We start from the raw sequence: 22,458 nt of genomic DNA, 5'->3' as shown, positions 1-22,458 counted from the left end.
AACCTAGATCCAAACAGCACCTGCTTCCTAAAAAAAAAAAAAAAAAAAAAAAATTACATGCCTGTACAACCCTAGACAGCACAAGGTGAGAATTCTGGCCTCTGCTTTGCTTAAAAAGTTAAAGATTATATCTACCATACTTCAACACTACAAACAGACATATTCAAGGAAGGAAACTGACAGGGGCATCAATATAAGTGTGGTTCACTTCATTTCTAACTATTTCTATCACATTCAGGATGTGAAACCTGGGAGTTACACAAAATGGGATTGTGTCACTTCCACTGAAAGAGAGAGGCTTTGATGAGGATTCAACACTGTCATGAGCAAGAATCCCAGCAGTAACCAAAATATCCAGTCAAGATTTAATTTAAATAGCAGGTGGGTAGTTAAGCAATACAAACTCTGGGGAGGTGAGAAAGATATGCTTTATTTATTTATTTTCTTAACCAGGAAAGCATCATGAGGTTTGCTGTGTCTACAGATTAAAAAGTACCACCACCAAAATGGAACAAAGACCAAGATCCTTTTTTTAAAAGGGGGGTGCGGGTGGGAATCACCAAAAGAAATTCTGTCTCAATTAGGAGGAAAAAGATTCAGCTTTCTCCTAAGTCCGATTCAAATCTCAGGCTGTTTGTGGATATTTAAAGACAAACAAAGGTTTGGTCCAAGAAGAGCAGATGAAAAAAGAGAGTCCAGGAGGGCTGGGGAATGATGTGAGTGAGGACAGGTGGACCCCACAGCCCACATGTGGAATGTGGCAGAGATGGTGGGGGCTCACAGATCTCAGGGAGCCAACGGCTTGCTGCATAGAATACCCATCGCAGGTTTCTGTTTTTGTGAAAATACGCCCTGTGCCCTTGGTGGTTTCGTCTTTTGAGCAGCTTAATCTTCTATCCATTTTTGGTTAAAATAAGCAGAAGTGGGTAATGAAGGTTTTCTTCATAGACGTCCTGGTTTTCCTTTTTCAACTTTGTTGCCAGTTGTCCTAGTGATAGAAGGAGCTCACGGAAATATTTTACAGAGGGAAGAGGGGGCCAAGCTAGCTCAATTCTTCCTCAGGGATTGGGGATCAGGGAAAGTTGATTACTCAGCCTGAGTCAGCTGACCTACTCACTCACAATGCACTAATATACAGAGACTCAAATGAGCTCTTTATAAAGTCCCTGAGGTAATATGTGGGATAAATAATTCTTCTGTAAATATGGGTTCGAAATCACTTTTAACTTGGATTCTGTGCTGACCTCTGGAGGCCAAAGCAGAGGCTTCCTTGCTAGAAGGGGCCAGGGGCCGGCCCCGTGTTGACTGTGAGCCCTTCCCATGTGTACCACCCAAACGTGGTGCAAATTTCAGGCTTTATGAAAATAAAACTAAGTCACATTCAGCAATTTATACAAAGTAGGAGCTCAAAAAACACCACTGAGAACTTGCCAAAAGTGTTTTTTACAAATGGTCCTAAACCTTGGGTACTGCTATTCTTTAAAGTCAAATCCCCACAGGAAATGGGTAACAGTGGTTGCCTCCCAAGAAAGCAGACATGGAGTCAGGAGACAAGGGTGTAGAGAGACTTATTTTCACTGTATGGCCCTATTCTCTCTGAATTTATGTTCAAAATTCAATGAATTTTGTGTATGTGGAATAACAATACAGAAATAAATAAAATAATTAAAGAAAAAAGTCCTAAACCAATGGCAAGACGGGGAATGAAAGACACCCAAGACTACCAGCATAGCAGCTTTAATTCCAAGAAACAACAGCTGAGAGATCCCTGGTGCAAACCATGTCTTACTCATCTTTCTTCAGCCCTCAGCACACTGCCTAGACTATATTAGGAGCTCAGTAAATGTTGACACACAGTAATAGTCCTCTTCCCCCAAAAAAGGCCAATAGATGGATACTATAATGAGACAAATTACAGCAGACCTTAAATATTACTAATAGCCTGAACTGTCCAAATAAGAAACAGATTGGCTGGAGAGATAATGAATTTTCCATTAACGGAAGTGTCCGAGCATATATTAGATGATTATTTGCCCAGTTATATTGTACAAAGGATTACCGTATCAGGCAGTCAGATGAGACCAGGGTTTGGCAGGCTTTTTCTGAAAAGGGCCAGATAGTAAATATTTTAGTCATTGCATGCCAAAACAGTTTCTGTCATAGTTTCTTCTCCTTTTTTACAATGCTTGAAAAATGTAAAAACAATCCTTAGCTCATGGACTGCACACACACAAAAAGGCCTTGGTCAGGATCTGACCTGAAGGCTGCAGTTTGAGGACCCTCGGACTAGACGATCTTCTACACCTGTCATTTGGTGAAGCAGACTGCAAGGCCACAGTTGCTGTTCTACAGTAGAAACCCTGTAATGTTGCAAATACATCTTTATGAACTGGAAAACCAAGTCTACACAAAACACTCACACATATGTCAGCATCAGGAAGCTACCATGAAGCTCAGTTAATATTTACTGAAGCTTGGAGCATCTGGGCGGATCAGTCGGTTGGGTGGCTGACTTGATTTCAGCTCAGATCATGACCTCAGGATCCTGGGATCGAGCCCCACATAGGGATATGCGCTCAGCAGGGAGTCTGCTTGGGGAATCTCTTTCCCTCCCCCTTTGCCCCTCCCCCTGCTCTCTCTCAGATAAATAAATAATGCCATTAGTGGAATGTCACATACAAAACTGGCATATTACCACACATCTGATGGTTTCCTACTTTTTCCTGGACCCCTACTACTACCTTCCAACTTTTCTGGAGCCACCTTGGTGGCCCCACCACTCCTCACCTCTGACTTGATGTTGAAGAAGCATCAAGCTGCTTGGTGCTCCCCTAACATGCCTGCTGTCTTGCCTCCTCAACTCTGAACAAACAGCTACCTCTGTCTAAAAGACACCCTTGTCCCTGTGACTGACGCACTTCTCAAAATCCAGCTCAGAGGTTATCTGCTCCAGAAAGTGTTCCCAGAGCTGCCCTTCACTCTCATTACTCTTTGTTTGCTCTTCTCCATCGGCTACAGTTAATCACTTCTGTCTCTGAGCTACCTCCATGTTTAGTATTATTGTCCAGCTCTTCACTGATCTGTCTACCCCCGTCAATCTGATTGTAAACTCTAAAGCTACAGATCCTGGATCATATTTCTCTCAATATACCATAGTCTCTTGCAGAGTGGCTCTCAAATGTTAAAGATGAGTTCTAGAAACCTTTTATGGGTACCTTCTACAAGAGAAGCAAGAGAGGGCGCCTGGGTGGCTCAGTGGGTTAAAGCCTCTGCCTTCGGCTCAGGTCATGGCCCGGCTCTGCTCAGCAGGGAGCCTGCTTCCCCCTCTCTCTCTGACTGCCTCTCTGCCTACTTGTGATCTCTCTGTCAAATAAATAAATAAAATCGTAAAAAAAAAAAAAGAGAAGCAAGAGAAAGAAATAAGCCAGGCTTTTGCAATTGGGAAGACAAAGCTCATTACCATGGAATGTGGTGATTAGAGTAAGAAATCATGAACAACATATGGAAATAGTCCATATACTCAGAAGGTCGCTAAACCTATTGTTTTTTTTTAGGACTAAGACCTTAGTAGGCAAGAGATATGCATGTCAAATCAATTGAAATGAAACCTTAATCAAAACATTACAAAATTAGTAAAGAATAGATCTTTCTTCCTGAAAATATCCCCATGGTATAGGAGTTAAAAGCTTACATTTATAGTCACAAAGTAACTTTCCACAAAAAAATGATTAATTTCAAAGGAGAGAAAAAGTGACTTTACAGTAACAAAATCTGGCAGACACCATCTTCATGGAGGAAATGAAGTTAACACCAGCATCAATGGGACGAACAGACAAGCATGCTGTCTGATGGAATGCCACGAAAAGCATAAACATCTACAGCGCTCAGCTAAAAACATGACTTGGGGCTCAGTGAGAGTAAATGTCAGGTAAACCCTAACTGAAAAATATTCCATAAAAGGACTGAGACTGGCTTATAATCTTCCGAAGTGTCAAGGTCTTAAAAGTCAAGGGAAGACTACAGAATTGTTCCAGAGTGAAAGAGAAAGACATGATGACTAAGGGCAACATGTGATCTTGGGTTGACACTCTGCTTCTATAAAGGTTGCTACTGAGACAAAATCTAGATGTAGTCTCTGGGAGAAGCATATATGAAAGGTCTTTGTCTTATTCTTGTAAGGTTTTTGAAGTTTGAAACTGTTCCAAAATAAATTATGAAGACAATTTTAACGCCTGCACACACCTAGCCTGTTATATTCAATAGGCAAAACCAATTAACATGATAGAAGTTAGAAGAGTAATTATAGGCTGGGGTGGGGCTAATGACTGGGAAGGGGAAATAAGAAGCCTTCTGGGGAGCTGGACATACTCTATATACCTTGAGCTGGGAGCTGGTTATAGGGCACATATATATGTAAAAACCCATGAGCTATAGATCTATGGTTAGTGCACTTTACTATATGTATACTATACTTAGAGAAAAAAAGTAAAACAGAAACCCCAGTATTCAAGCTACCATGACGCTACAAAGAACCTTCCTGTATTCATTTAATAGTTAACAGATGACCTATTTAAATCTAGCTTTGGTGAAAAGAAATTCATTGCTCTAAATAAGTCTAAACGAAGTATCATTTCCATAAATTTCCCTGGCATCTGTTATTAAAGAAGCTAAAGAAGGAAATATTTTGGCTTTGCTGCTTAGATAATTAATTGGAGCAGGAAGGCTCCCTGTTGAGTCTGTCCAACTGGTCTCCCTCTGGTGGGGGGCCAACAGGATTGGACACAGCAAATATTAAGCCAGTATAGGATTTTTGTAAAAATGAAGAAGTAAAATTGGTAGAAGATAAACCACAATCATGGTGATAAAACAAACAAACTTGTCTTCAGGGAAACTAGACCCTTGGAGGGACAGCAGAAAAAGAGACCAGCCTCACTGTACTAAAAAAATGCCTTGCTATCACTTTCCACTATGTATCATTGGATTTTTATTTGTCTGCTTTGGGAGCGCAGGGGGACTTTTAATGGTTCAGAGAAGGGAGGCTAAAGTGATAGCAATTGGAGGTCTGGTCTTCAGATAGACCCAAGTGTGAGTTCCAGTTCCAACTCTCACTAGCTGAGGAAGCACGGGCAAGGAACTTCATCCCCTGTGCCTTGATTTCTCATCTGCAAAATCAGGATAATTGTACCCAAGCCCTGAGGTTGTTGGGCTAAATGAGAAAGTGTGTGATGTGCCTGTTCCAGTGCCTGGCACAGTCAGCAGTCAATTAATGGTACGGCTATTAGTTCTTGTCAACACATCCTCCCACATTAGCCAACAGCATCTGACTAATGTGTTTGCCCTTCCCCATACTCACTATGAAAATTTTCTCTGCCTCCAACACGCCTCATTGAAGCCGCCCCTCCCTCAAAGGAGCACTGCAGTCACAACAGAGGTTTAATTAAAATGGAACGGATGGTCTCCTGCTATAGGTCACCAAGGAGAAGTCCAGAGGAATAAGTTCTAAGGGTTAGGAGCACTTTGTGTTCAGTTTCTCTGAGGCCGTGTGGGGCCATTCACTTAGCAGAAGTGCCAGAATAACCGCAGTCTGGCCCCAAAGTACCTTCTCTGGGCCAAAATGGAGCACAAAGAGCAGACTTCTGTTCTCATTCTCCCAGCTGCGAGCTCTGGCAGTCATTAAAATAAGCACCAAACCATATGGCCAAGTCCTACTAACAAACAGAGTATATTCTTAGCTGCTGATGGGTTAAAAAAAAAAAAATGAGGTGGAGACGGTCAGGAGTGGGGAGAGGGCCCCTTTGGCATATGGAGCCAATGAATGTTTTGTCAGCTAATGATGCTCTGCGAGTTCATGAGTTTTGGAAATAATGTGCAAGGCTGCCAAAGAGGGAGGTTTACAAGCCCTCCCTTCCAAAAGGAGGTGGGGCAAAGTTCCAAACTTAGAAGACAGATTAGGCTTAACCAGAAGATGAAAACTCAGGACTCCTACAGGGGAACCAGCTGGGTTCAGAAGCCTCGATTCTTTTTAAAAATCACATCAGAGTCAAGATGCCCTTGAGCCAAACCGATGTCTCCACAACACACCAAGTCATCTAAAATGGCTCTTTTTATGATTGTACTGTGAAGTGGTCACAGCTAACCACATAAGCAGAGAAGGTAACTGCTATTGCGGATGAGTTGTCTCCCTCACTTCACGTATGCCACCTTTACCCCTACAAATCGACATTATTTGCTTCTTTAAGAAGTCAATCAGAGAACTGACAGTCACCTCCAAAGTCTTCAAACTATAACCTTCATTCTCACTGGCTACTTGTGCGAGTTGTTTTTCTTTGGTTTTCCTTCTGCTTTAATAACCTTAAGCTTCATACACACTCTATTCTTGTTCAGCCTGTTTTTGAGAGTGGGTCCACTGGCTACCAGCACTGTAGGGCGTCCAAACCTACGAAGGAGAGGTAGTGACAGCTGTGAAAGCTGAGAAGGCCTGTGAGAGAGGAGAGACAATACAAGGAAGACGGAGACTGGTTGCTTGCTTTTGAGTTCTTTTTGTTACCTGTACCAATCAACAGTGTCACTTTGCTCCATTCTGTATCTGAGGGACAGCCACCTGGATTCACCCAAATCACTGTGGAGCCTTGTGTCAATGAACAAGTAAAATCCATGATGGTTTCCTGAAAGCTGGCTGAGTTATGGAGGCTAGATTCTGAGTAACAGAGGCTCTGTGTTTTTCAGTTTCAGTGATATTTAAGGAGTCCTGGAAAAGGAAGAGGGGCTGAAAGATTGGGCCAAGCCAATACTTGATACCAGATTTTCAAAATATTGATTTCCAAAGATGAGAATAAGGTTGGATTCTACATCCCACTGGACAGAGATTTTGCTCCCAGGAGGAGTGTCATGTGGGCCATTCTAAACCACGTGGCACTTTTGTACAATTAGGAAACTGCAACCCTTCCTCAAGACGTTTTACTTCTTCCCTTAGAAAACTGCTGTAATACACTGATAGGTTGGCTCAAGACATTTTACCCTTGATTGCCAGAAAGTTGGTGCTACAAAAATAAATCCATGATGCCTATGACCTATACAAAACACCCCTCAGGTGTGGCCTCTTACTCAGTGTACTACTTGTACAACTGAATGAAGCAGTCCCAAGTAATTATAAGAGGCCACTATGGTTTAAGAACAAGTCATAACAGATTAACAACACTTCTTTCTTAATCAAAGAACCACAGACATAGGACTTAGGATATCTAGACTTCAGCAAGGTCTCTGACAAGAATGCTCCAAATATCCTAGTAGACAAGATGAAGATGTCATAACTAGATATACTGACATAATCAGAGGCATCAAAAACTGGTAAAGTAATCTTATTCGAAGAATGTTGGTTAAGGTATGAACTGATGTTAATAAGGAGCTAATAGGTGTTCATTGGCTCATTCTTTGGTCCTGCCCAATTTATTTTTATTTGTCTGTGTGGACAAATATTCATCAGTATTTACTAAGTATTTCATGTGTGCTGAACCCTGTGTTAGGGGTCTGGAACAAGGAAACAGAAATCACATAAACATATTTTAAATAAGGTATAGTTACCGCATTTTACCAATAACCTGGATAATGATAAAGGTTTGCTTATCAATTCTATACACGACATTAAGCAGGAAGGAATAGGTAATATAATGGATAATAAAAGTTCAGAATAGGGACACCTGGGTGGCTCAGTGGGTTAAGCCTCTGCTTTCGGCTCAGGTCATGATCTCAGGGTCCTGGGATCGAGTCCCGCGTCGGGCTCTCTGCTCGGCAGGGAGCCTGCTTCCCCTTCTCTCTCTCTGCCTGCCTCTCTGCCTACTTGTGATTTCTGTCTGTCAAATAAATAAATAAAATCTTTAAAAAAAAAAAAAGTTCAGAATAAAAAAGGTTCTGACCAGCTGATATAACAGGCCTATTTTAGTAGGACTAAAAACTTCATAGAGGTAAATATAGGGTCTTAAATCTCAATCAAAAAAAAAAATTGGACAATGCATGCTGATACACTGGAGGCAGTATGGTAACGGAAGGGCCTAGCTTCATAAGCCAGAGACATCTGAGTTAAAATCCCACCTCTGCTATATCTAGCCACACAATCTTGGGCAAGTCATTTAATTTCTCTGAGTCTGTTTCCCCACCTATAAGATGGGACATCAACTGTGTATAGTTGTATCACTGTGTGGATTCAACTATAAAATGCATGTATCTGACACAGGAGGTACTCAAAAACATAATGTTTCCAATAAAACGTGTCAGAGACAGAGGGATTTCTACTTAGTTATTCCCTCAATAAACTTCAATATATTATATACAAGTTCTTGCGCTATATTTCAGCATTTAATGGCAAAAAGCTAAGGTCTTTGCATTTTAGGATCTAAGTTTTGAGGGTTAGATGACCAGGAATGATAGTATAGCAATCTGTGGATAAAACCAGTGCCGCAGAGTATGGTATAAGTGTTTGTACAGACTGTTATGGGAGGAGGAAGGAGAGGTATCTAAATTAGACTGAAAAAGCAGGGATTTATATTTTAGCAAAGATCGGTATTTTAGAAAGGGCAGTGCAGCACCACTGAGGGCCAGACAGGGCAAGCAGCTCAGAGGTCATGCAGGAATACAGAAAGAAGTGAGAAGAGCCCAGACTAAGGCAGTGGGAGAGAAAATGGAGGAGAAAATGTGTTAAGAGATATCAAGGAAGGAGAATCTGTAGAACTTTGATGACTACCTGGGACGGGATGAGAGGGAAAAGTCCAAGATGACTCCAAGGCTTTGGTTTGAATGACTAAATGGAAGGAAGAGAATGCGTCAGAATGGATGTAGAAAGAACTATAGCTTTGGAGGGAAGCTGATGAGTTTCACTTTGGACTCACTGAGTTTGAGGACTGGTTCTCAGGAGAGATCCCAGCTCAGGGCACAGAACAGGGGTCTTTGGCACACTAAGTAGGAACTGAAGTTGGGGGTGAGAAGAGCACAGAGTATAAGGCAGAGCCTTGGAGAAAACTAGCATGTAAGGGACAAAAGGAGGAAAAAAGGATACAATGGATACAGGGGGAAACAGCCAGAGAGACAGCACAAAGCAGGAGTGGTTTTCATAAATGAAGCAATATATCAGCAATATCAGATGTGCTCAGAATTCAAGACAAGGAAGGAAAAAATGTTCAGGAGTTTTGGTAACACGGAGGTGTGAAGACTAGGGAGAGCAATTTTGGAGGAGCTGGGGGTGGAAGCAGGATTTTAGTGAATGACGACTTCAGGAAGTCAAGAAATGTGGTTGGGAAGAGGTGGTGTAATGACAGAAGTTAACAGGAAGGTGTTTTGTGTTTCCCAGAGATTTAAATGAGAAGAGATGGTTAAGCAGGAAAGAAACAGAATAAATGATGGAACCAAGTCCTAAGGAAAAGGAGGAACGGAATCTCAGCACAAGTGGAAGAATTAGCCTTAAACATATTTCTTTCACAAAATTAGGCAAAGTGATACGGTCAGCTGGAGGTAAGTTTGTAAATGATAGCAGTTGAGGAGCCTTAACTGATGGTTGCAACTTAGTGAAGTCAAAGGCAAGGTTAGGAAGCCGGGAGAGGAATGAAAATCTGAAAGACAAGGAGGAGATGGGCAAGAGAGCTGTCCAAATGCAAATGGGGAGTGCCAAGTAGCACCAGGAGCCCACAGCATGATAGTGGACAGGATGTGTCTACAACAAAGACTTGGGGTGGGGTGGGGTGGTGCTCAGGTCACCACAAAAGAAGTACATCCCTGGTCTGTATGGTCAGACTCCCGGAGGAAAAAGATCTTCTTTTACACACCACACTCTCAAAGACAGACTGTCAAACAGGAAAAGTTCAAGGGAGGGTAATCACAACAAAGAAGGTGTGAGAAAACCCCAGAGGTGATCATCTGGGGTTGGACTGACAGCGAGTTGTTGGTACTCAGTCTGCCAGGACCATGGGGTGTATAATGTCTACTGGGTAACAAAGCAGCATCTCATTATTCTCCCTCAAATACACAACCAGGCCTTACACTAGAGATAGGTAGAAGGATCAGGAAATAGAAAAAAGGAGGAGGAAGGCATTTCAGAACTTCACTTCCCATGGGTCAAAGTGGAGAAAAGAGGCCATTTGGACTTTCAAATAAAATCTCAGAGGAGATCAGGGATAACCAATCAAGGACCACTAATCAAAGAACTTTGTTATTACTTACGTCCACACACAGGATCCATCCCCTCCATCCCCCATATTCCAATTCATCTTCCTCCTCTCCCATGTGGTATTATCCATGGTGGTAACTACCAGTCCAGCAAATCCCTTCCTTTGTCTCTTAAACCCACCCATCTTTCTCCCTCCACACAGCCACTGCCTTGGTTCAGGCCTCCCTCCTCTGCCACCTGGACCAAAGCAACAGTGGCCTCACTGGTTTCCCTGCTGGCCCTACCCTGTCCAGTGTAATCACCATGGAACCATCTGGGTAATTTAAAATAGATGAGAGCATGTCACACCCTTTTTTAAACCTTCACTGCCTCAACTCTCCAACACCATACCCTCAAGAAAGTCCAGACATCTTAGCATGGCAATATTAACAGCTACAGTTTATCATTTACCATCTACCATCATCAAGCAGATAACATAAAGCATTCAATTCTCACAGCAACCCTGGAAGGTTGGCTTATGTGAGGAAATTGAAGTTTAGAGTGATCGCCTAAGGTCTCAAAAGTAGTTCAATGGCAAAGCCAGCATAGGTACACAAGTAACTTATATTCCCAAATCTGTGTTCTTAATTATGTATTACACAATCTCATGTTGCCCACAAAGCCCTTTGTGATCTGCCTCCTGCTTACCTTTCCACATTCATATCTCAGCCTGGGTGAACTACCTGCAAGTACGTCTGCTCACACCATTTCCAATGTCTGCAATTCATCCCACCTCCACTCCTCTTCTCCTGACTATTCTTGCTCATCCTTCAGGCCTATGGGCAGTATGTCCTCACAGAAGCCTTCTCTGATGCCTCAGCCGTCAGACTTAACGATCGCCCTAAGTCCTCCTCTGGCAAATCTCAATAGCTTCATACCATAGTGCTGTGGTCTATCTCTTTGACTTAAAAAATAACTCCCTGAGGCCAGAGATGTGCATCTTGACTGAGAGCCCTGTACGTAACTCCTTAACGAATTTCAAAATCATGTCACATGAGGGTTAGGGAGGAGCTGGCCAAGAAAAATGGAAGGGGAAGCAGAGATGTTTTATGCAGCAGAAGCAGCAGGAGCAAAGGGTTACAAGTGAGACACAACCTGTAAACAGTTTAACAAGACCACAGCACAGAATTGAGGGATGGAGAAACAATTAGGCAATATGAACTTTCACAAGACTGGCTTTTTCTTCATTCGCATGTTAGCTCCAAAGTCACCTCCTCAGAGAGTGCATCTCTGACCAGCTAAATTTTACAATAGCTCCCTCCGCTTACCCCCAGTTACTCTCCATCACATTACTGTTTCTTTTTTCTAGTGTCCAACAGGATCTGAAACACCTACCACCCACTAAAAGCACTATATTATTGACAATTGCCACAACTGCCACCACCACAATCAAAAGGTATGCTCCATGAATAGCACCTCTACATCAGCGGTGCTTACAGTGATGCCTTGAACATAACAAAATTCTCAGTTGTTGTGGCATATACTATGGGTAAATAAATTAAATGTGCTCAGCCTGGAGAAGAAATGGTGTGAAGCAGAAGACAAACTAGCAGCTTTCAAAGGTGTGTGGGCAATAAAGTGGAAGGGAGAGCCCAAGGGCCTGAAAGAGGGAAAATGACTGAGATTATGGGGTAGCTGCTTTCAGCTCAACATATGGCCTAAGTCAAAGCTAGGGAAAGACCAAACAACAATAACCAGAAATAGTGAGTTTTCTGCCACTTAAGAAACTTAACCCGTGGGCAGGGGTGTCACAAAAGAAATCCAAGTATTCAATGGGAAAGGGAACCTGGGACGCAGAGGCCTGAAACTGGCAGTCACAGATATGCCTGGTTCCAGCTGTAGTTAAAAAACATCTTTTTAAAATTGGTTTTGAAAAAACTGTAGTCGTCAGTGTTTAAAAATCAAGAGATTACACGAGTGCAACACACGAGTTTTTTCATTTCTCCTTCATACATGTTAGTACTGTGCTCATAAGCTCAATTCAGTAAAAACACGTTTGACTCTTTCTGATATGGAAATACATTTCTTACACCTACATTTACTTTACCTGACTGAATAAGCATTAAACTTTGTAACCCTGGATCAAACTGAAGAGTAGAGAATCTTAGCTCAGAAAGCCCTTACAAAAAACTGACTTCATTTAACGCCCTCGCTTCACAAACGACATCATCACTCCCATTTTACAGATGAAGGAAGAGAGGCTGAGAGAGGTGACATGCCAGAGTCACAGAGCAAATGCAGGCAAAGCCAGGATAAGCACCCTGCCGTCCTATCTCCGGTATTCCAACACCGAAAATTCAGAGGATTCCTTGCCAGACGACAGGAGGGGCTGACATAGGACACTAGGAGCTTTCTAGTCAGAAGACCCCGGACTCAATTCCCGGGGATGGGGCTGGAGAAGGAGGGTGAGAGCCAGAGTCAGTGACTCCCCGGCGGAAGGAGAATCCTGAAATCCACCAAGACTTTCGCCCTCCCTGCCGAGCTCGCCCCTTCCCACCAGGACTCCAAAACCCAACCCACAGGACCCCCATATTCCCTCACCTGCGCGGCTCACTTACCGCCGCTCAACTTCCGGCAACCACAGCGTCGTCCGCAGCGCGCGCCCCGATGACGCAATATGGCCCCGCCCGCCCGCCCTCCTGGGTTAGTGGTGCGCCTGCGCACACGGAGGCGCGGGCCAACCTGGTAAAAGAGCCCCTAGCACCGGGCTGAGTGGGAGGAACTTGAGTTGCAGCGAAGGCGGAGCGTCAGGAGGTGGGCGAGGCTCCCTGATGAGAGCTGAGCTAGTTTATTAGCTGTGGGAATGTGTATATGCCAGTCATGCTTTGAAAAAAACTGCTCCACGTTCTCTCTTTCGATTTCAGAGCATGACAGGAATTATGATCATTTCCATTTTCCAGGAGAGGCAGCTTTAAACGTATCCTAGGTGCCATTAAGGAGACAGGTGTGGAGACAGATGAGAATTTTAACAGGTAAAATCTCATGAAGGTCGTCAGTGATTAACCTGTTCTTTCTAAACCAAACATTATTCTCATAGCTCCCTGCTGTCAATGGGATGAAGTTACTCCTTCCAAATTATTTATCGCGCATTTCCTATGTGCCAAGCATTTGTCAGATATTGAAGACACAATAGTAAGTATAAAATTATAGGTGACGTATAAGGCCATTCAGTTCATAAGGAATGAAAGTGACTCAGATGTAGATCAATAGCTTCATAATGATTAGAGTAATTACTATTATCTACTCTGTTTTCAGGGTTTCATATTTTCTAATCACCACAAAACCCCGAAACATAGATGTCATATTATCCCCATTTTACACATAAGGAAGAGAGACCAGGAAAAGTTAATTGATTTGCTGAAGGTTTCAGAGGTTTAGAGATAGCATTCTTTTTTTTTTTTTTAAGATTTTATTTATTTATTTCACAGAGATCACAAGTAGGCAGAGAGGCAGGCCGAGAGAGAGGAGGAAGCAGGCTCCCTGCCGAGTAGAGAGCCTGATGCGGGACTTGATCCCGGGATCCTGAGATCATGACCTGAGCCAAAGGCAGAAACTTAACCCACTGAGCCACCCAAGCACCCCTGGGACAGCATTCTAATGGAAGCATGTTTGACCTTGCCAAATAAGAAAACAAATCCAGACTTAGTGAGGAGATACTTTATTTGAAAGGAATATTGCAAGGGGGGAGGAAAAGGGAAGAGAAGGAACTATTGTAATAGGGAGACCACTCTGACTAAAAGATCTTTAAGTGGCTAAGGGTTAGGCAAAAAAGGTTTTTTCTTGGGCTCCTGGGTGGCTCAGTTGGTTAAGCGACTGCCTTCAGCTCAGGTCATGATCCCAGAGTCCTAGGATCAAGCCCTGCATTGGGCTCTCTGCTCAATGGGGAGCCCTGCTTCTCCTTCTCCCTCTCCTTCTGCTGCTCTGCCTGCTTGTGCTCTCTTGCTCTGTCAAATAAATAAACTCTTTTTTAGAAAAAGAGATAATTTTTCTTTAATAGGGAAGAGTGAAGAAGGCTAGAAAGAACTGAGTGTGGGAAAATGGGAGGAAAAGGTGGCTTGATCAGATAGTAGTAGGTCAGAGACTGTTTTACCGTGAGGTCAGTCTATTCTCTGCAGGGGTTGTATGGTGGCTCAGGCTGAGGGCACTGGGGTGGCTCAGTGGGTTAAAGCCTCTACCTTCAGCTCAGGTCATGATCTTAGGGTCCTGGCATCGAGCCCCATATCGGGCTCTCTGCTCGGCGGGGAGCCTTCTTTCTCCTCTCTGCCTGCCTATCTGCCTACTTGTGATCTCTGTCTGTAAATACATAAATAAAATCTTTAAAAAAAATAAGGGGCTTGGAGGGTATGGGAGAAGCTTAACTAAAGTTGGTTAACAAAGCATTTTGTTTTGATTCATCAGTGGATACAAATAGTTCAGCTAAACATTTAGAAGGCAAAGAAGAGCAGTTCAGAAGGACTGTCTTGCCTTGTCACAGGTAAACAAGGACGATATCCATGAGTCTTAACCTAAGTCATAGAGGATTGGATATTTCTTTGCAGTAAACCCTTTCCGGAGGACAGAAAAGTGGAGGAAGGGTGTTGAAAAACCAATACTTTTTTCAAGAGCTCAGAGATCAGGTAAAGTTCCATATTGTAAACTCTTTCTTTATAGCAGGTTTCTCTTCTGCCAATGCCCCCTCAGACTGCATGCTTGGGTCACATCAAACTAATTCTGATGTTTTAAGCACACTCTGTTCTTTTATACAAATCTCCATCCCTGCAATACCCTCACACTTCCTCTGCTTGTGTAATCCCATCTTCAAAACCAAGTTGATGCACCAAAAATAGTACCTAGGAATAAATATAACCAAGGAGGTGAAAGACCTATATTTTGAAAAATATAAGACAATGATGAAAGAAATTGAAGATGACACAAATGGAAAGATATTTCATGGCCATGGGTTGGAAGAATTAATACCGTTAAAATGTCCATACTTCCCAGAGCAATCTACAGATTCAATGCAATTTTAGTCAAAACACCAACAGCATTTTTCATAGAATGAGAATTAATACTCCCAAAATTTGTATGGAATTATGAAAAACCCCAAATATCCACAGTGATCTTGGGAAAGAAGAGCAAAGCTGGAGGTATCATAATCTCGGACTTCAAGATATACTCCAATGCTGTAGTAATAAAAATAGTATGGGACTGGCACAGACACAAAAAATACATAGATCAATGGAACAGGATAGGAAGCCCAAAAATAAACTCATTCTTATGTGGTCAATTAATCTATGACAAAGGAGGCAAGAATATACAATGGGAATAATACAGTCTCTTCAATAAATGCTGCTGGGAAAACTGGATAGCCACATGCAAAAGAATGAAATTGGAGCGCTTTCTTACACCAAATACAAAATGGATTAAAAACCTAAATGTGAGACCTGAAACCATAAAACTCCTAAAAGAAAACATAAGCAGTAATCTCTTGGATATTGGCCTTAGCAAAATATGGAAATGTCTCCTCAGGCAAGGGGGGAAAAGGCAAAAATAAACTATTAGGGCTACACCAAAATAAAAACCTTTTTCCCAGCAAAATAAACCATAAGCAAAACAAAAAGGCAATATAGTGAATGGGAGAAGATATTTGCAAATCATGTATCTGAGACAGGGTTAATATCCAAAACATAAAAAGAACTTACACAACTCAACGCACACACACACATACACACACACAATCCAATTAAAAATGGGCGAGGACCGGGGTGCCTGGGTGGCTCAGTGGGTTAAAGCCTCTGCCTTCGGCTCAGGTCATGATCCCAGGGTCCTGGGATCGAGCCCCGCATCGGGCTCTCTGCTCTGCGGGGAGCCTGCTTCCTCCTCTCTCTCTGACTGCTTCTCTGCCTACTTGTGATCTCTGTCTGTCAAATAAATAAATAAAATCTTAAAAAAAAAATGGGCGAGTACCTGAATAGACCTTTCTCCAAAGACATGTAGAAGGCCAACAGATGCATGAAAAGATGTTCAACATCAACTAATCATGAGGGAAATGCAAATCAAAACCATAGTGAGATTTCCTCTCATATTAATCAAAACACCTAGTATCAAAAAAAAAAAAACAAGAAATAGCAAGGGTTGGTGAAGATGTGGAAAAAAGGGAACACTTGTGCACTGTTGGTGGGAATATAAATTGGTGCAACTACTGTGGAAAACAGTAGGGCAGTTCCTTAAAAAATTAAAAATAGAAATACCATGTGATCCAGTAATTTAACTATTGGGTATTTATCCAAAGAAAACAAAAACACTAATCTGAAAAGATACATGTACCCCTATATTTATTACATCATTATTTACAACAGCCAACATATGAAAGCAGCCCAAGTACCCACTGATAGATGAAAGGATAAAGAAGATACAGTGGATTATTTCTAAGCTGTAAAAAATGAATGAAATCTTGCTATTTGCAACAACATGGAAAGACCTAGGAAAGACCTATTATGCTAAGTAAAATAAGTCAGACAGAGAATGACAAATACTATATCATTTCACTTCTATATGGATTCTAAAAAAACTAATCAAGTCAACAAACAAAACAGAAACAGATTCATAAATACAGAGACAAACTGGTGGTTGCCAGAAGGTAGGGGGTGGCAGGGTGAAAGGGACTAAGAGGTACAAAATTCCAGTTGTAAAATAAGTCTTGGAGATGAAAAGTACAGCACAAGGAATATAGTCAATAATATAATCATGTTGTATGGTGACGTACTGTGGTGAACATTGAATAATGCATAGAACTGTCAAATCAATATATGGTACACCCGAAAGCATGTCAACTATACTTCAATCATAATAATGATGATGATGATGATAAACCCACTGAAATGTGGATAAATCTTAGACAAAAATGAAAAAAAGAATATATATATATTATATTATATATATATTTAATGTAATTACATTTATGCAAAGTTCTAGAATCAGCAAAACTAATCTGTAGTGATTAGAAGTTAGATCAATGGTTGCCTGGGACATAGAGGGGGCATGAGGAACTTTCTGGGTTGATGGAAATGTTCTATATCTTGATTGAGATGGAGATGACATGGGTGTAAACATATGTCAAAACTCATTGATCTCTACATTTTAAATGGGTTCATTTTACTGTATATATTGAATGTAACAAAACTGGTTTTTAAAATACCCAGTAGAATGACACCCACTACCTCTAGGCTTCCCTCTATTAGGCATGTATGAGCCTGCATTTAAGTTAGTTCTTTACAAGCTTGTTTTCTCTGCTGGACTTACAGATCCTTATAATTAACACCTTTTGGGAGTTTCTGCCCAGCTCACATTGTCTCTGCTTCTCTGGGAACTGTTGGTCTTCCAGCCATGTTTGTACCACATCCGCCATCTGGCCCCCACCTTCCTTCAGAGTTTATTGCAGCAGAGGTAGACACAGGATGATTCTTCCCTCTAAGCTTTGGACTTTTGAGTTGATGCTCATGCCTTGGGGCACAAAAGATGATGGAGCATCACGAAAGATTCAAGATCAGGACTCTTAAAAAAGGCAGAGAATATTCTCAGACACAGCAAGGCAATGAAGCCCATGACACTCAACCAAGACCACAGAGATTCAGATCAATCCACCTTCATCATTTGACTTGCAGCTCAGTTGAGGAGAGCACTTGCTCCCCACAATGGGAACCACATGCTGCACAGCCTTGGCTTTGAAAACCCAAGAGACTGTGTGAAGACATGTTGGCAAATTAGATCTTAACAGCATTATTTCTTCCCAGGACTTAGAATGCATCCCAGCCAGAAGAGCCACAGCATCCTTTTCACCCTGTGTTAGGACTGAAATCTACCTCTGCAATGCCCATTTTCAAAAGAGACACCAGCAATTTTCTACAAGCCAAGTAGCCAAATGGCCAATTCATCAAATGGCCAATCTGCAGACTAATGGATTTCCTGAATGAACACTTTATTAACATTACCAACTTCTAAGATCTATAGCAATCTCTGTTAGATGGAATAGTTTCACAAGCTTTTAAAGATTTATGTGATGCGGTAATTGATTTTCATTTGGTCTTCAGAGAATCATTTGAAGGAATTTCTATTTATCAAAAGCTAAGGATGGTTTATTCTTCTTTTGAATATATTTAACTTCTGAATACATTAATCCAGAATATGTTCTTGAATGTAGATTTTTCTTGAGTGTAGTAATATTATGCCACTTGGTTTATGCTCTTTCTGTCCCCCACTTTCTACTTCTCCTTTTCTGTCTGCTTTCCCTTTCCCCAGTTTCTCTCTGTGCCTCAGTTTGCCTAGTTGTAAAAACACAGAACTCTCCCTCATGAGATTGGTTTTAGGTTAAAGTGGATAATAGTGGAAAAGCATGGGGCCTGGCACACAGTATCTTCAGCATGTTTTAAAACTATATATGAGTCCCCACTGTGTACAGGACACTCAGCAGGCACCATAAACACTGTATTCAGTAATGCATGGGCCTCATTTTTAAATGCTCTGACAATTTATATTGACCATTTCTTGTTCTTGTCAGACTCAAATCTAGGTCTCTTCAACCCAAAGCCAGAGCTCATAAATATTTGTCTTCTTCACTAGTTGCCTCAACCATTTATCAACATAAATAATGAGCATTTTGGGAAACGTTTTTTGACCTGGGGACAGACCAGCTGAAGCTTTTAAACCCAGCATAAAAGTCTCTTTCACTCCCCCAGTTTTGAGCAAAAGGAGTTTTGGGAGATGCCAAGTTGAGAGTGAAGCTTGTTATAAAAAGCAAGTTCTTTTCTAAAGACATTTACAAATGTGACCAGAAACCAAAGAGAAACCCTATATAATATCTGACAGTACATTTGAATATATCTTCTCAGTCAAAGAGACCCAGGAAGGTAGAATTAAATAAATCAAACTCAGTATAGTTTCAAATATCATATTTTAGGTAGGTAAAAATCTGTCATTTTAACAGGTCATGCAAACAGGAACACAAGAAACAAAATACCAGCTTGTACACGCACTCCATTTTACTACATATATGACAGTTTGGCATTAAGTTTTAAAATATAAATCACAACCAGATTGCGATATAAACCCCAAGGAAAACTGGATGTTCCCATGCCTTTGCTAGTTTTTACCGAAGAAGTGTGACTATAAAAGAACATGACAACTTTTCTTCAACAAACACAGCAGAACTCAAAGATAAAAACGCACACTATGCCTTCAAGTACCACTTTCTGCGGCCTCAGGCATATTCTACGTCAACTGTTCCTTCTCTCAACACATCTTTTTCAGAACTGCCACCACTTTCAGGAATTGTGTGTGTGTGTGTGTGTGTATGTGTGTGTTGTAGACTTAACAGGACAAATTTTTGCCTTTTGGAGGTAACATGTGACAACGAGCTGGAACCCCACTGGGTTTTCATTCTAACTCTGTGATGTCGGGCACCTTATTTCACCTCGCCACACCTCAATTTGCTCCTCAATAACACGGTCCTCCTGCTGTGGAATGTCATAGAGCTTCAATGAGATAAGCATGACCCAGCCTTCAAGAAATACGGTTTTCTTCTCCCCATTCCCATTTTTTGTTTGTTTTTATTGTGCAACTATTAAAAAAATACCCTTTTCCTCTTTCTTTTGAGGATAGCTTTTTTATCATTATTTTGTTACTAGTCAAAAGGAATTGGGGGTTGAAAACAATCAATGTACAAGCTGTATAATTTCCTACCAACTCTAAGATATGCGTGAAAGAGAAATAATAAGGCAGAATTTCCAACATGGTTCAGACACAGGTTCTGCAGAAAGCTGCAGAAGGGGCTCAGAGGAGAGATGTTCTGAGAAGTGACAGTCACAATGGAATTGCTGTCATGCCTATCAAGGTGACCTCTGGAAGGGACAGCATCTATCTGCATATATAAGGTCTCTGCACAGTCCTATAACTCCATTCCAGGAAGGCTTGAGAGTTCTGTTTGATTCAGCAGTGAAACTCTCCCTACATGTCCCTTCAGTTTCCAATTAATTCTAGTCTGCAAGCTTGAATTACAATGAGAGTCCGAGGCTCCCACATTTCCTAAGGAGCAAGAGAACTCATCCAGATCTGATTCTCTTGGAAATATCCTGCTCTCTACTCAGAGTACACAGTCTGTCTGCTGACCACCTCCGCCATCTGCTGTTCTGCCAACGGTCCCTTAGAACTTTCCAAGTTACTTAGTCCTTAAGACTAGTCTTTTGACTCCAGAAAGCCCAGGTGCCTGGCAACTCACAGGCCTTCATCCTCCATTTTCTTCAGAAACATCATTTTGGTTGCATCCCCTTGTTGCCTCCCTTAGGAACGAATGTGCAGAATTTTCTTGAATGTCTTCTTGAAGTTTTCATTGCACAAGGGGTAAATGAGGGGGTTCAGCGTGGAGTTGATATAGCCCAGCCAGATGGTGAACATGTGCACACGTTCATTGCAACAGCTCTTGCAGAAGGCAATGACCATGAAGAAGATGAAGTAAGGAATCCAGCAAAGGATGAAGGCCGCCATAATAAAACCCAATTGTTTGGCGGCCTTCCATTCTCGGTTCACGTGCAGCCCAGACACATACTGTCTTGAATGTGAACGGAGCCTCTTCCAAGTGAACTTGATATAATCCAGGCCTGTGCTAGATGCATTTCTAGGTTTACCTTTCCCTGATGCTGACTCTGTGGGTGTGTCTGAGTCTGTCCGAGAGAAGGACTGGCTATCACCGAGGATCTGATCCTCTGATATCTCACTGGCCCCATGCATGTTCAGGCTCTGTTCATCCATCCCGAGTGGGCCCTGGCTCTGGTCGATAGCTACATAACTCCTGCCACTCCCCTCTGCCTCAGTCTGCACCTGCACAGTGTTAAGTGGAAAGCACGGAAGTTTGTCTACTTCTCTGTCCTCCTCTTGGCTGAACACACCTGGGGATTTCATCTCTTCTGGGTCTTGGTATGGTGGCTTCAAGACAGGCTCACCACTGGCATCTTTTGATTTCCTTTTCAGAACCTCCCAGGGAGACTCCTTCCCTGATTTCTTGGCCCCGGCCTTGGGATTCTCTGGCTTCATCTTTATGTCAGAGAAGGGAGGGAGGGATCCATTGATGAGCTCTCGGTGCTGAAAGTGCTGTCGTACGGCCTTGTAGATCTTGGCGTAGAACCAGAGCATGAGCAAGGTAGGTAAATAGAAGTTGATGATGGCAGTCATGATCTTGAACCAGGTGACATCATAGAAGTCTGTCTCACACTTGTCTTCCCGGTGTCCCGAGGACTGTGCCATAAAGTGATGCCATCCCAGAATAGGAATAATCCACAGGAAGGAGAGAAACCAGGCCCCCAAGATGGTGGCTGATGCTCGGGTCTTGGTACGATACTTCAGGTATTTGAGGGGCTGCTGGACAGAGCGATAGCGATCAATGCACAAGATGAAGACACTGAAAATGGATGCTGTGCTGGCCACGTAGTCCATGGAAAGCCAAAAGAGGCAGAGAGGCTGGCCCCAGGACCATCTGGACATGAGGAGGTAGAGGATGTTCATGGGCATGACGACAGCCCCCACGATTAGGTCTGCCACGGAGAGGCTGACAATGTACAGGTTGCCCACGGTGTGCAGCTTCCGCTCGCTCCGCACAGCATACAGGACCAGCAAGTTGAGTACCACTGTGACCAAGGAGATGGCACTCAGGACCACCACCAGGGGCATCAGTTGGGGGCTGGCTATGGTGGTCTTATTCCCCTCGCACATCTTGTCTTCGAAGGTGCAGGAAGAATTGGGAAGGGTCATTGGCACAAGAGCAGCCTCCAGCTGTGGCTCCCTCCCTGGGAAGAAAGACACAAGGATTAAGGTCAGAGCCTTGGAGATCAGTAGAGTCACTTGGGACCATCAAGTTCATCTAACTGGGGTTGTATGCTATTTGGGGCAGTAGATACTGCTAGTTACCTACAGTCTATATACCCTTCTTCCTTAGTCATTCAATTCTTCACCCATTCAATGACTATTTAGTGAACTCCCAGCATCATTCTGGGCACTGGGAATATAGCAGTGAATAAAACAAAACTCTCTGCCCTCCTAGAGTTTACATTCTAGTGAGGCAGCTGGGCAAAAGCAGGACAAAGTTTGTATAAGTCCCATGTTGCACGTGTTCTGGGAAGGTGGACTACATTCTGACTGGTCTAGGCTGGATATGGCACTCTAGTTTGAAGAAAACTGAGAAGCCCTAACAGAGTGTAAATCTCTCTTAATAACTTAGCAAAAGCAAACTACTTTCATGT

At 42.4% G+C, this 22,458-nt stretch overlaps 2 protein-coding genes and 1 long non-coding RNA gene across 9 annotated transcripts in view; 1 reads left to right on the top strand and 2 right to left on the bottom strand.

The window, feature by feature from the left end:
- The window catches only part of ATG7 (autophagy related 7), a 244,917-nt gene extending 232,099 nt beyond the window's left edge, over positions 1-12,818 (bottom strand). For 3 of the 6 annotated variants that reach the window (XM_032841621.1, XM_032841623.1, XM_032841622.1), the window contains exon 1: positions 12,751-12,808. The gene's annotated coding sequence lies outside the window, so the exon portion shown is untranslated. Of the gene's footprint in view, positions 1-12,733 lie in introns of all 6 variants that reach the window. The other 3 variants (XM_032841624.1, XM_032841619.1, XM_032841620.1) reach the window with 3 other exon arrangements.
- A 41-nt stretch (positions 12,819-12,859) lies between these two features.
- LOC116857456 lies at positions 12,860-18,205 on the top strand. The gene is made up of 4 exons (XR_004380757.1): positions 12,860-12,946; positions 13,057-13,136; positions 13,230-13,324; positions 17,476-18,205. It is a non-coding gene; the product is annotated as an uncharacterized LOC116857456 (long non-coding RNA).
- Positions 18,206-19,102: 897 nt separating this feature from the next.
- Positions 19,103-22,458, bottom strand: part of HRH1 (histamine receptor H1) — an 88,684-nt gene continuing 85,328 nt past the window's right edge. For both annotated transcript variants that reach the window (XM_032841562.1, XM_032841561.1), the window contains exon 2: positions 19,103-22,005. In XM_032841562.1, coding sequence (XP_032697453.1) covers positions 20,507-21,970 — 1,464 coding nt within the window. In that variant the 5' untranslated portion in view covers positions 21,971-22,005 and the 3' untranslated portion in view covers positions 19,103-20,506. The remainder of the gene's footprint in view (positions 22,006-22,458) is intronic.

This window comes from Lontra canadensis, unplaced genomic scaffold (assembly GCF_010015895.1).
Source record: "Lontra canadensis isolate GAN:19392208 unplaced genomic scaffold, GSC_riverotter_1.0 scaffold124, whole genome shotgun sequence".
NCBI classification, from domain to species: domain Eukaryota; kingdom Metazoa; phylum Chordata; class Mammalia; order Carnivora; family Mustelidae; genus Lontra; species Lontra canadensis.
Note: the sequence above shows the minus strand (reverse complement) of the source record. Positions and strands in the feature narration are given on the sequence as shown.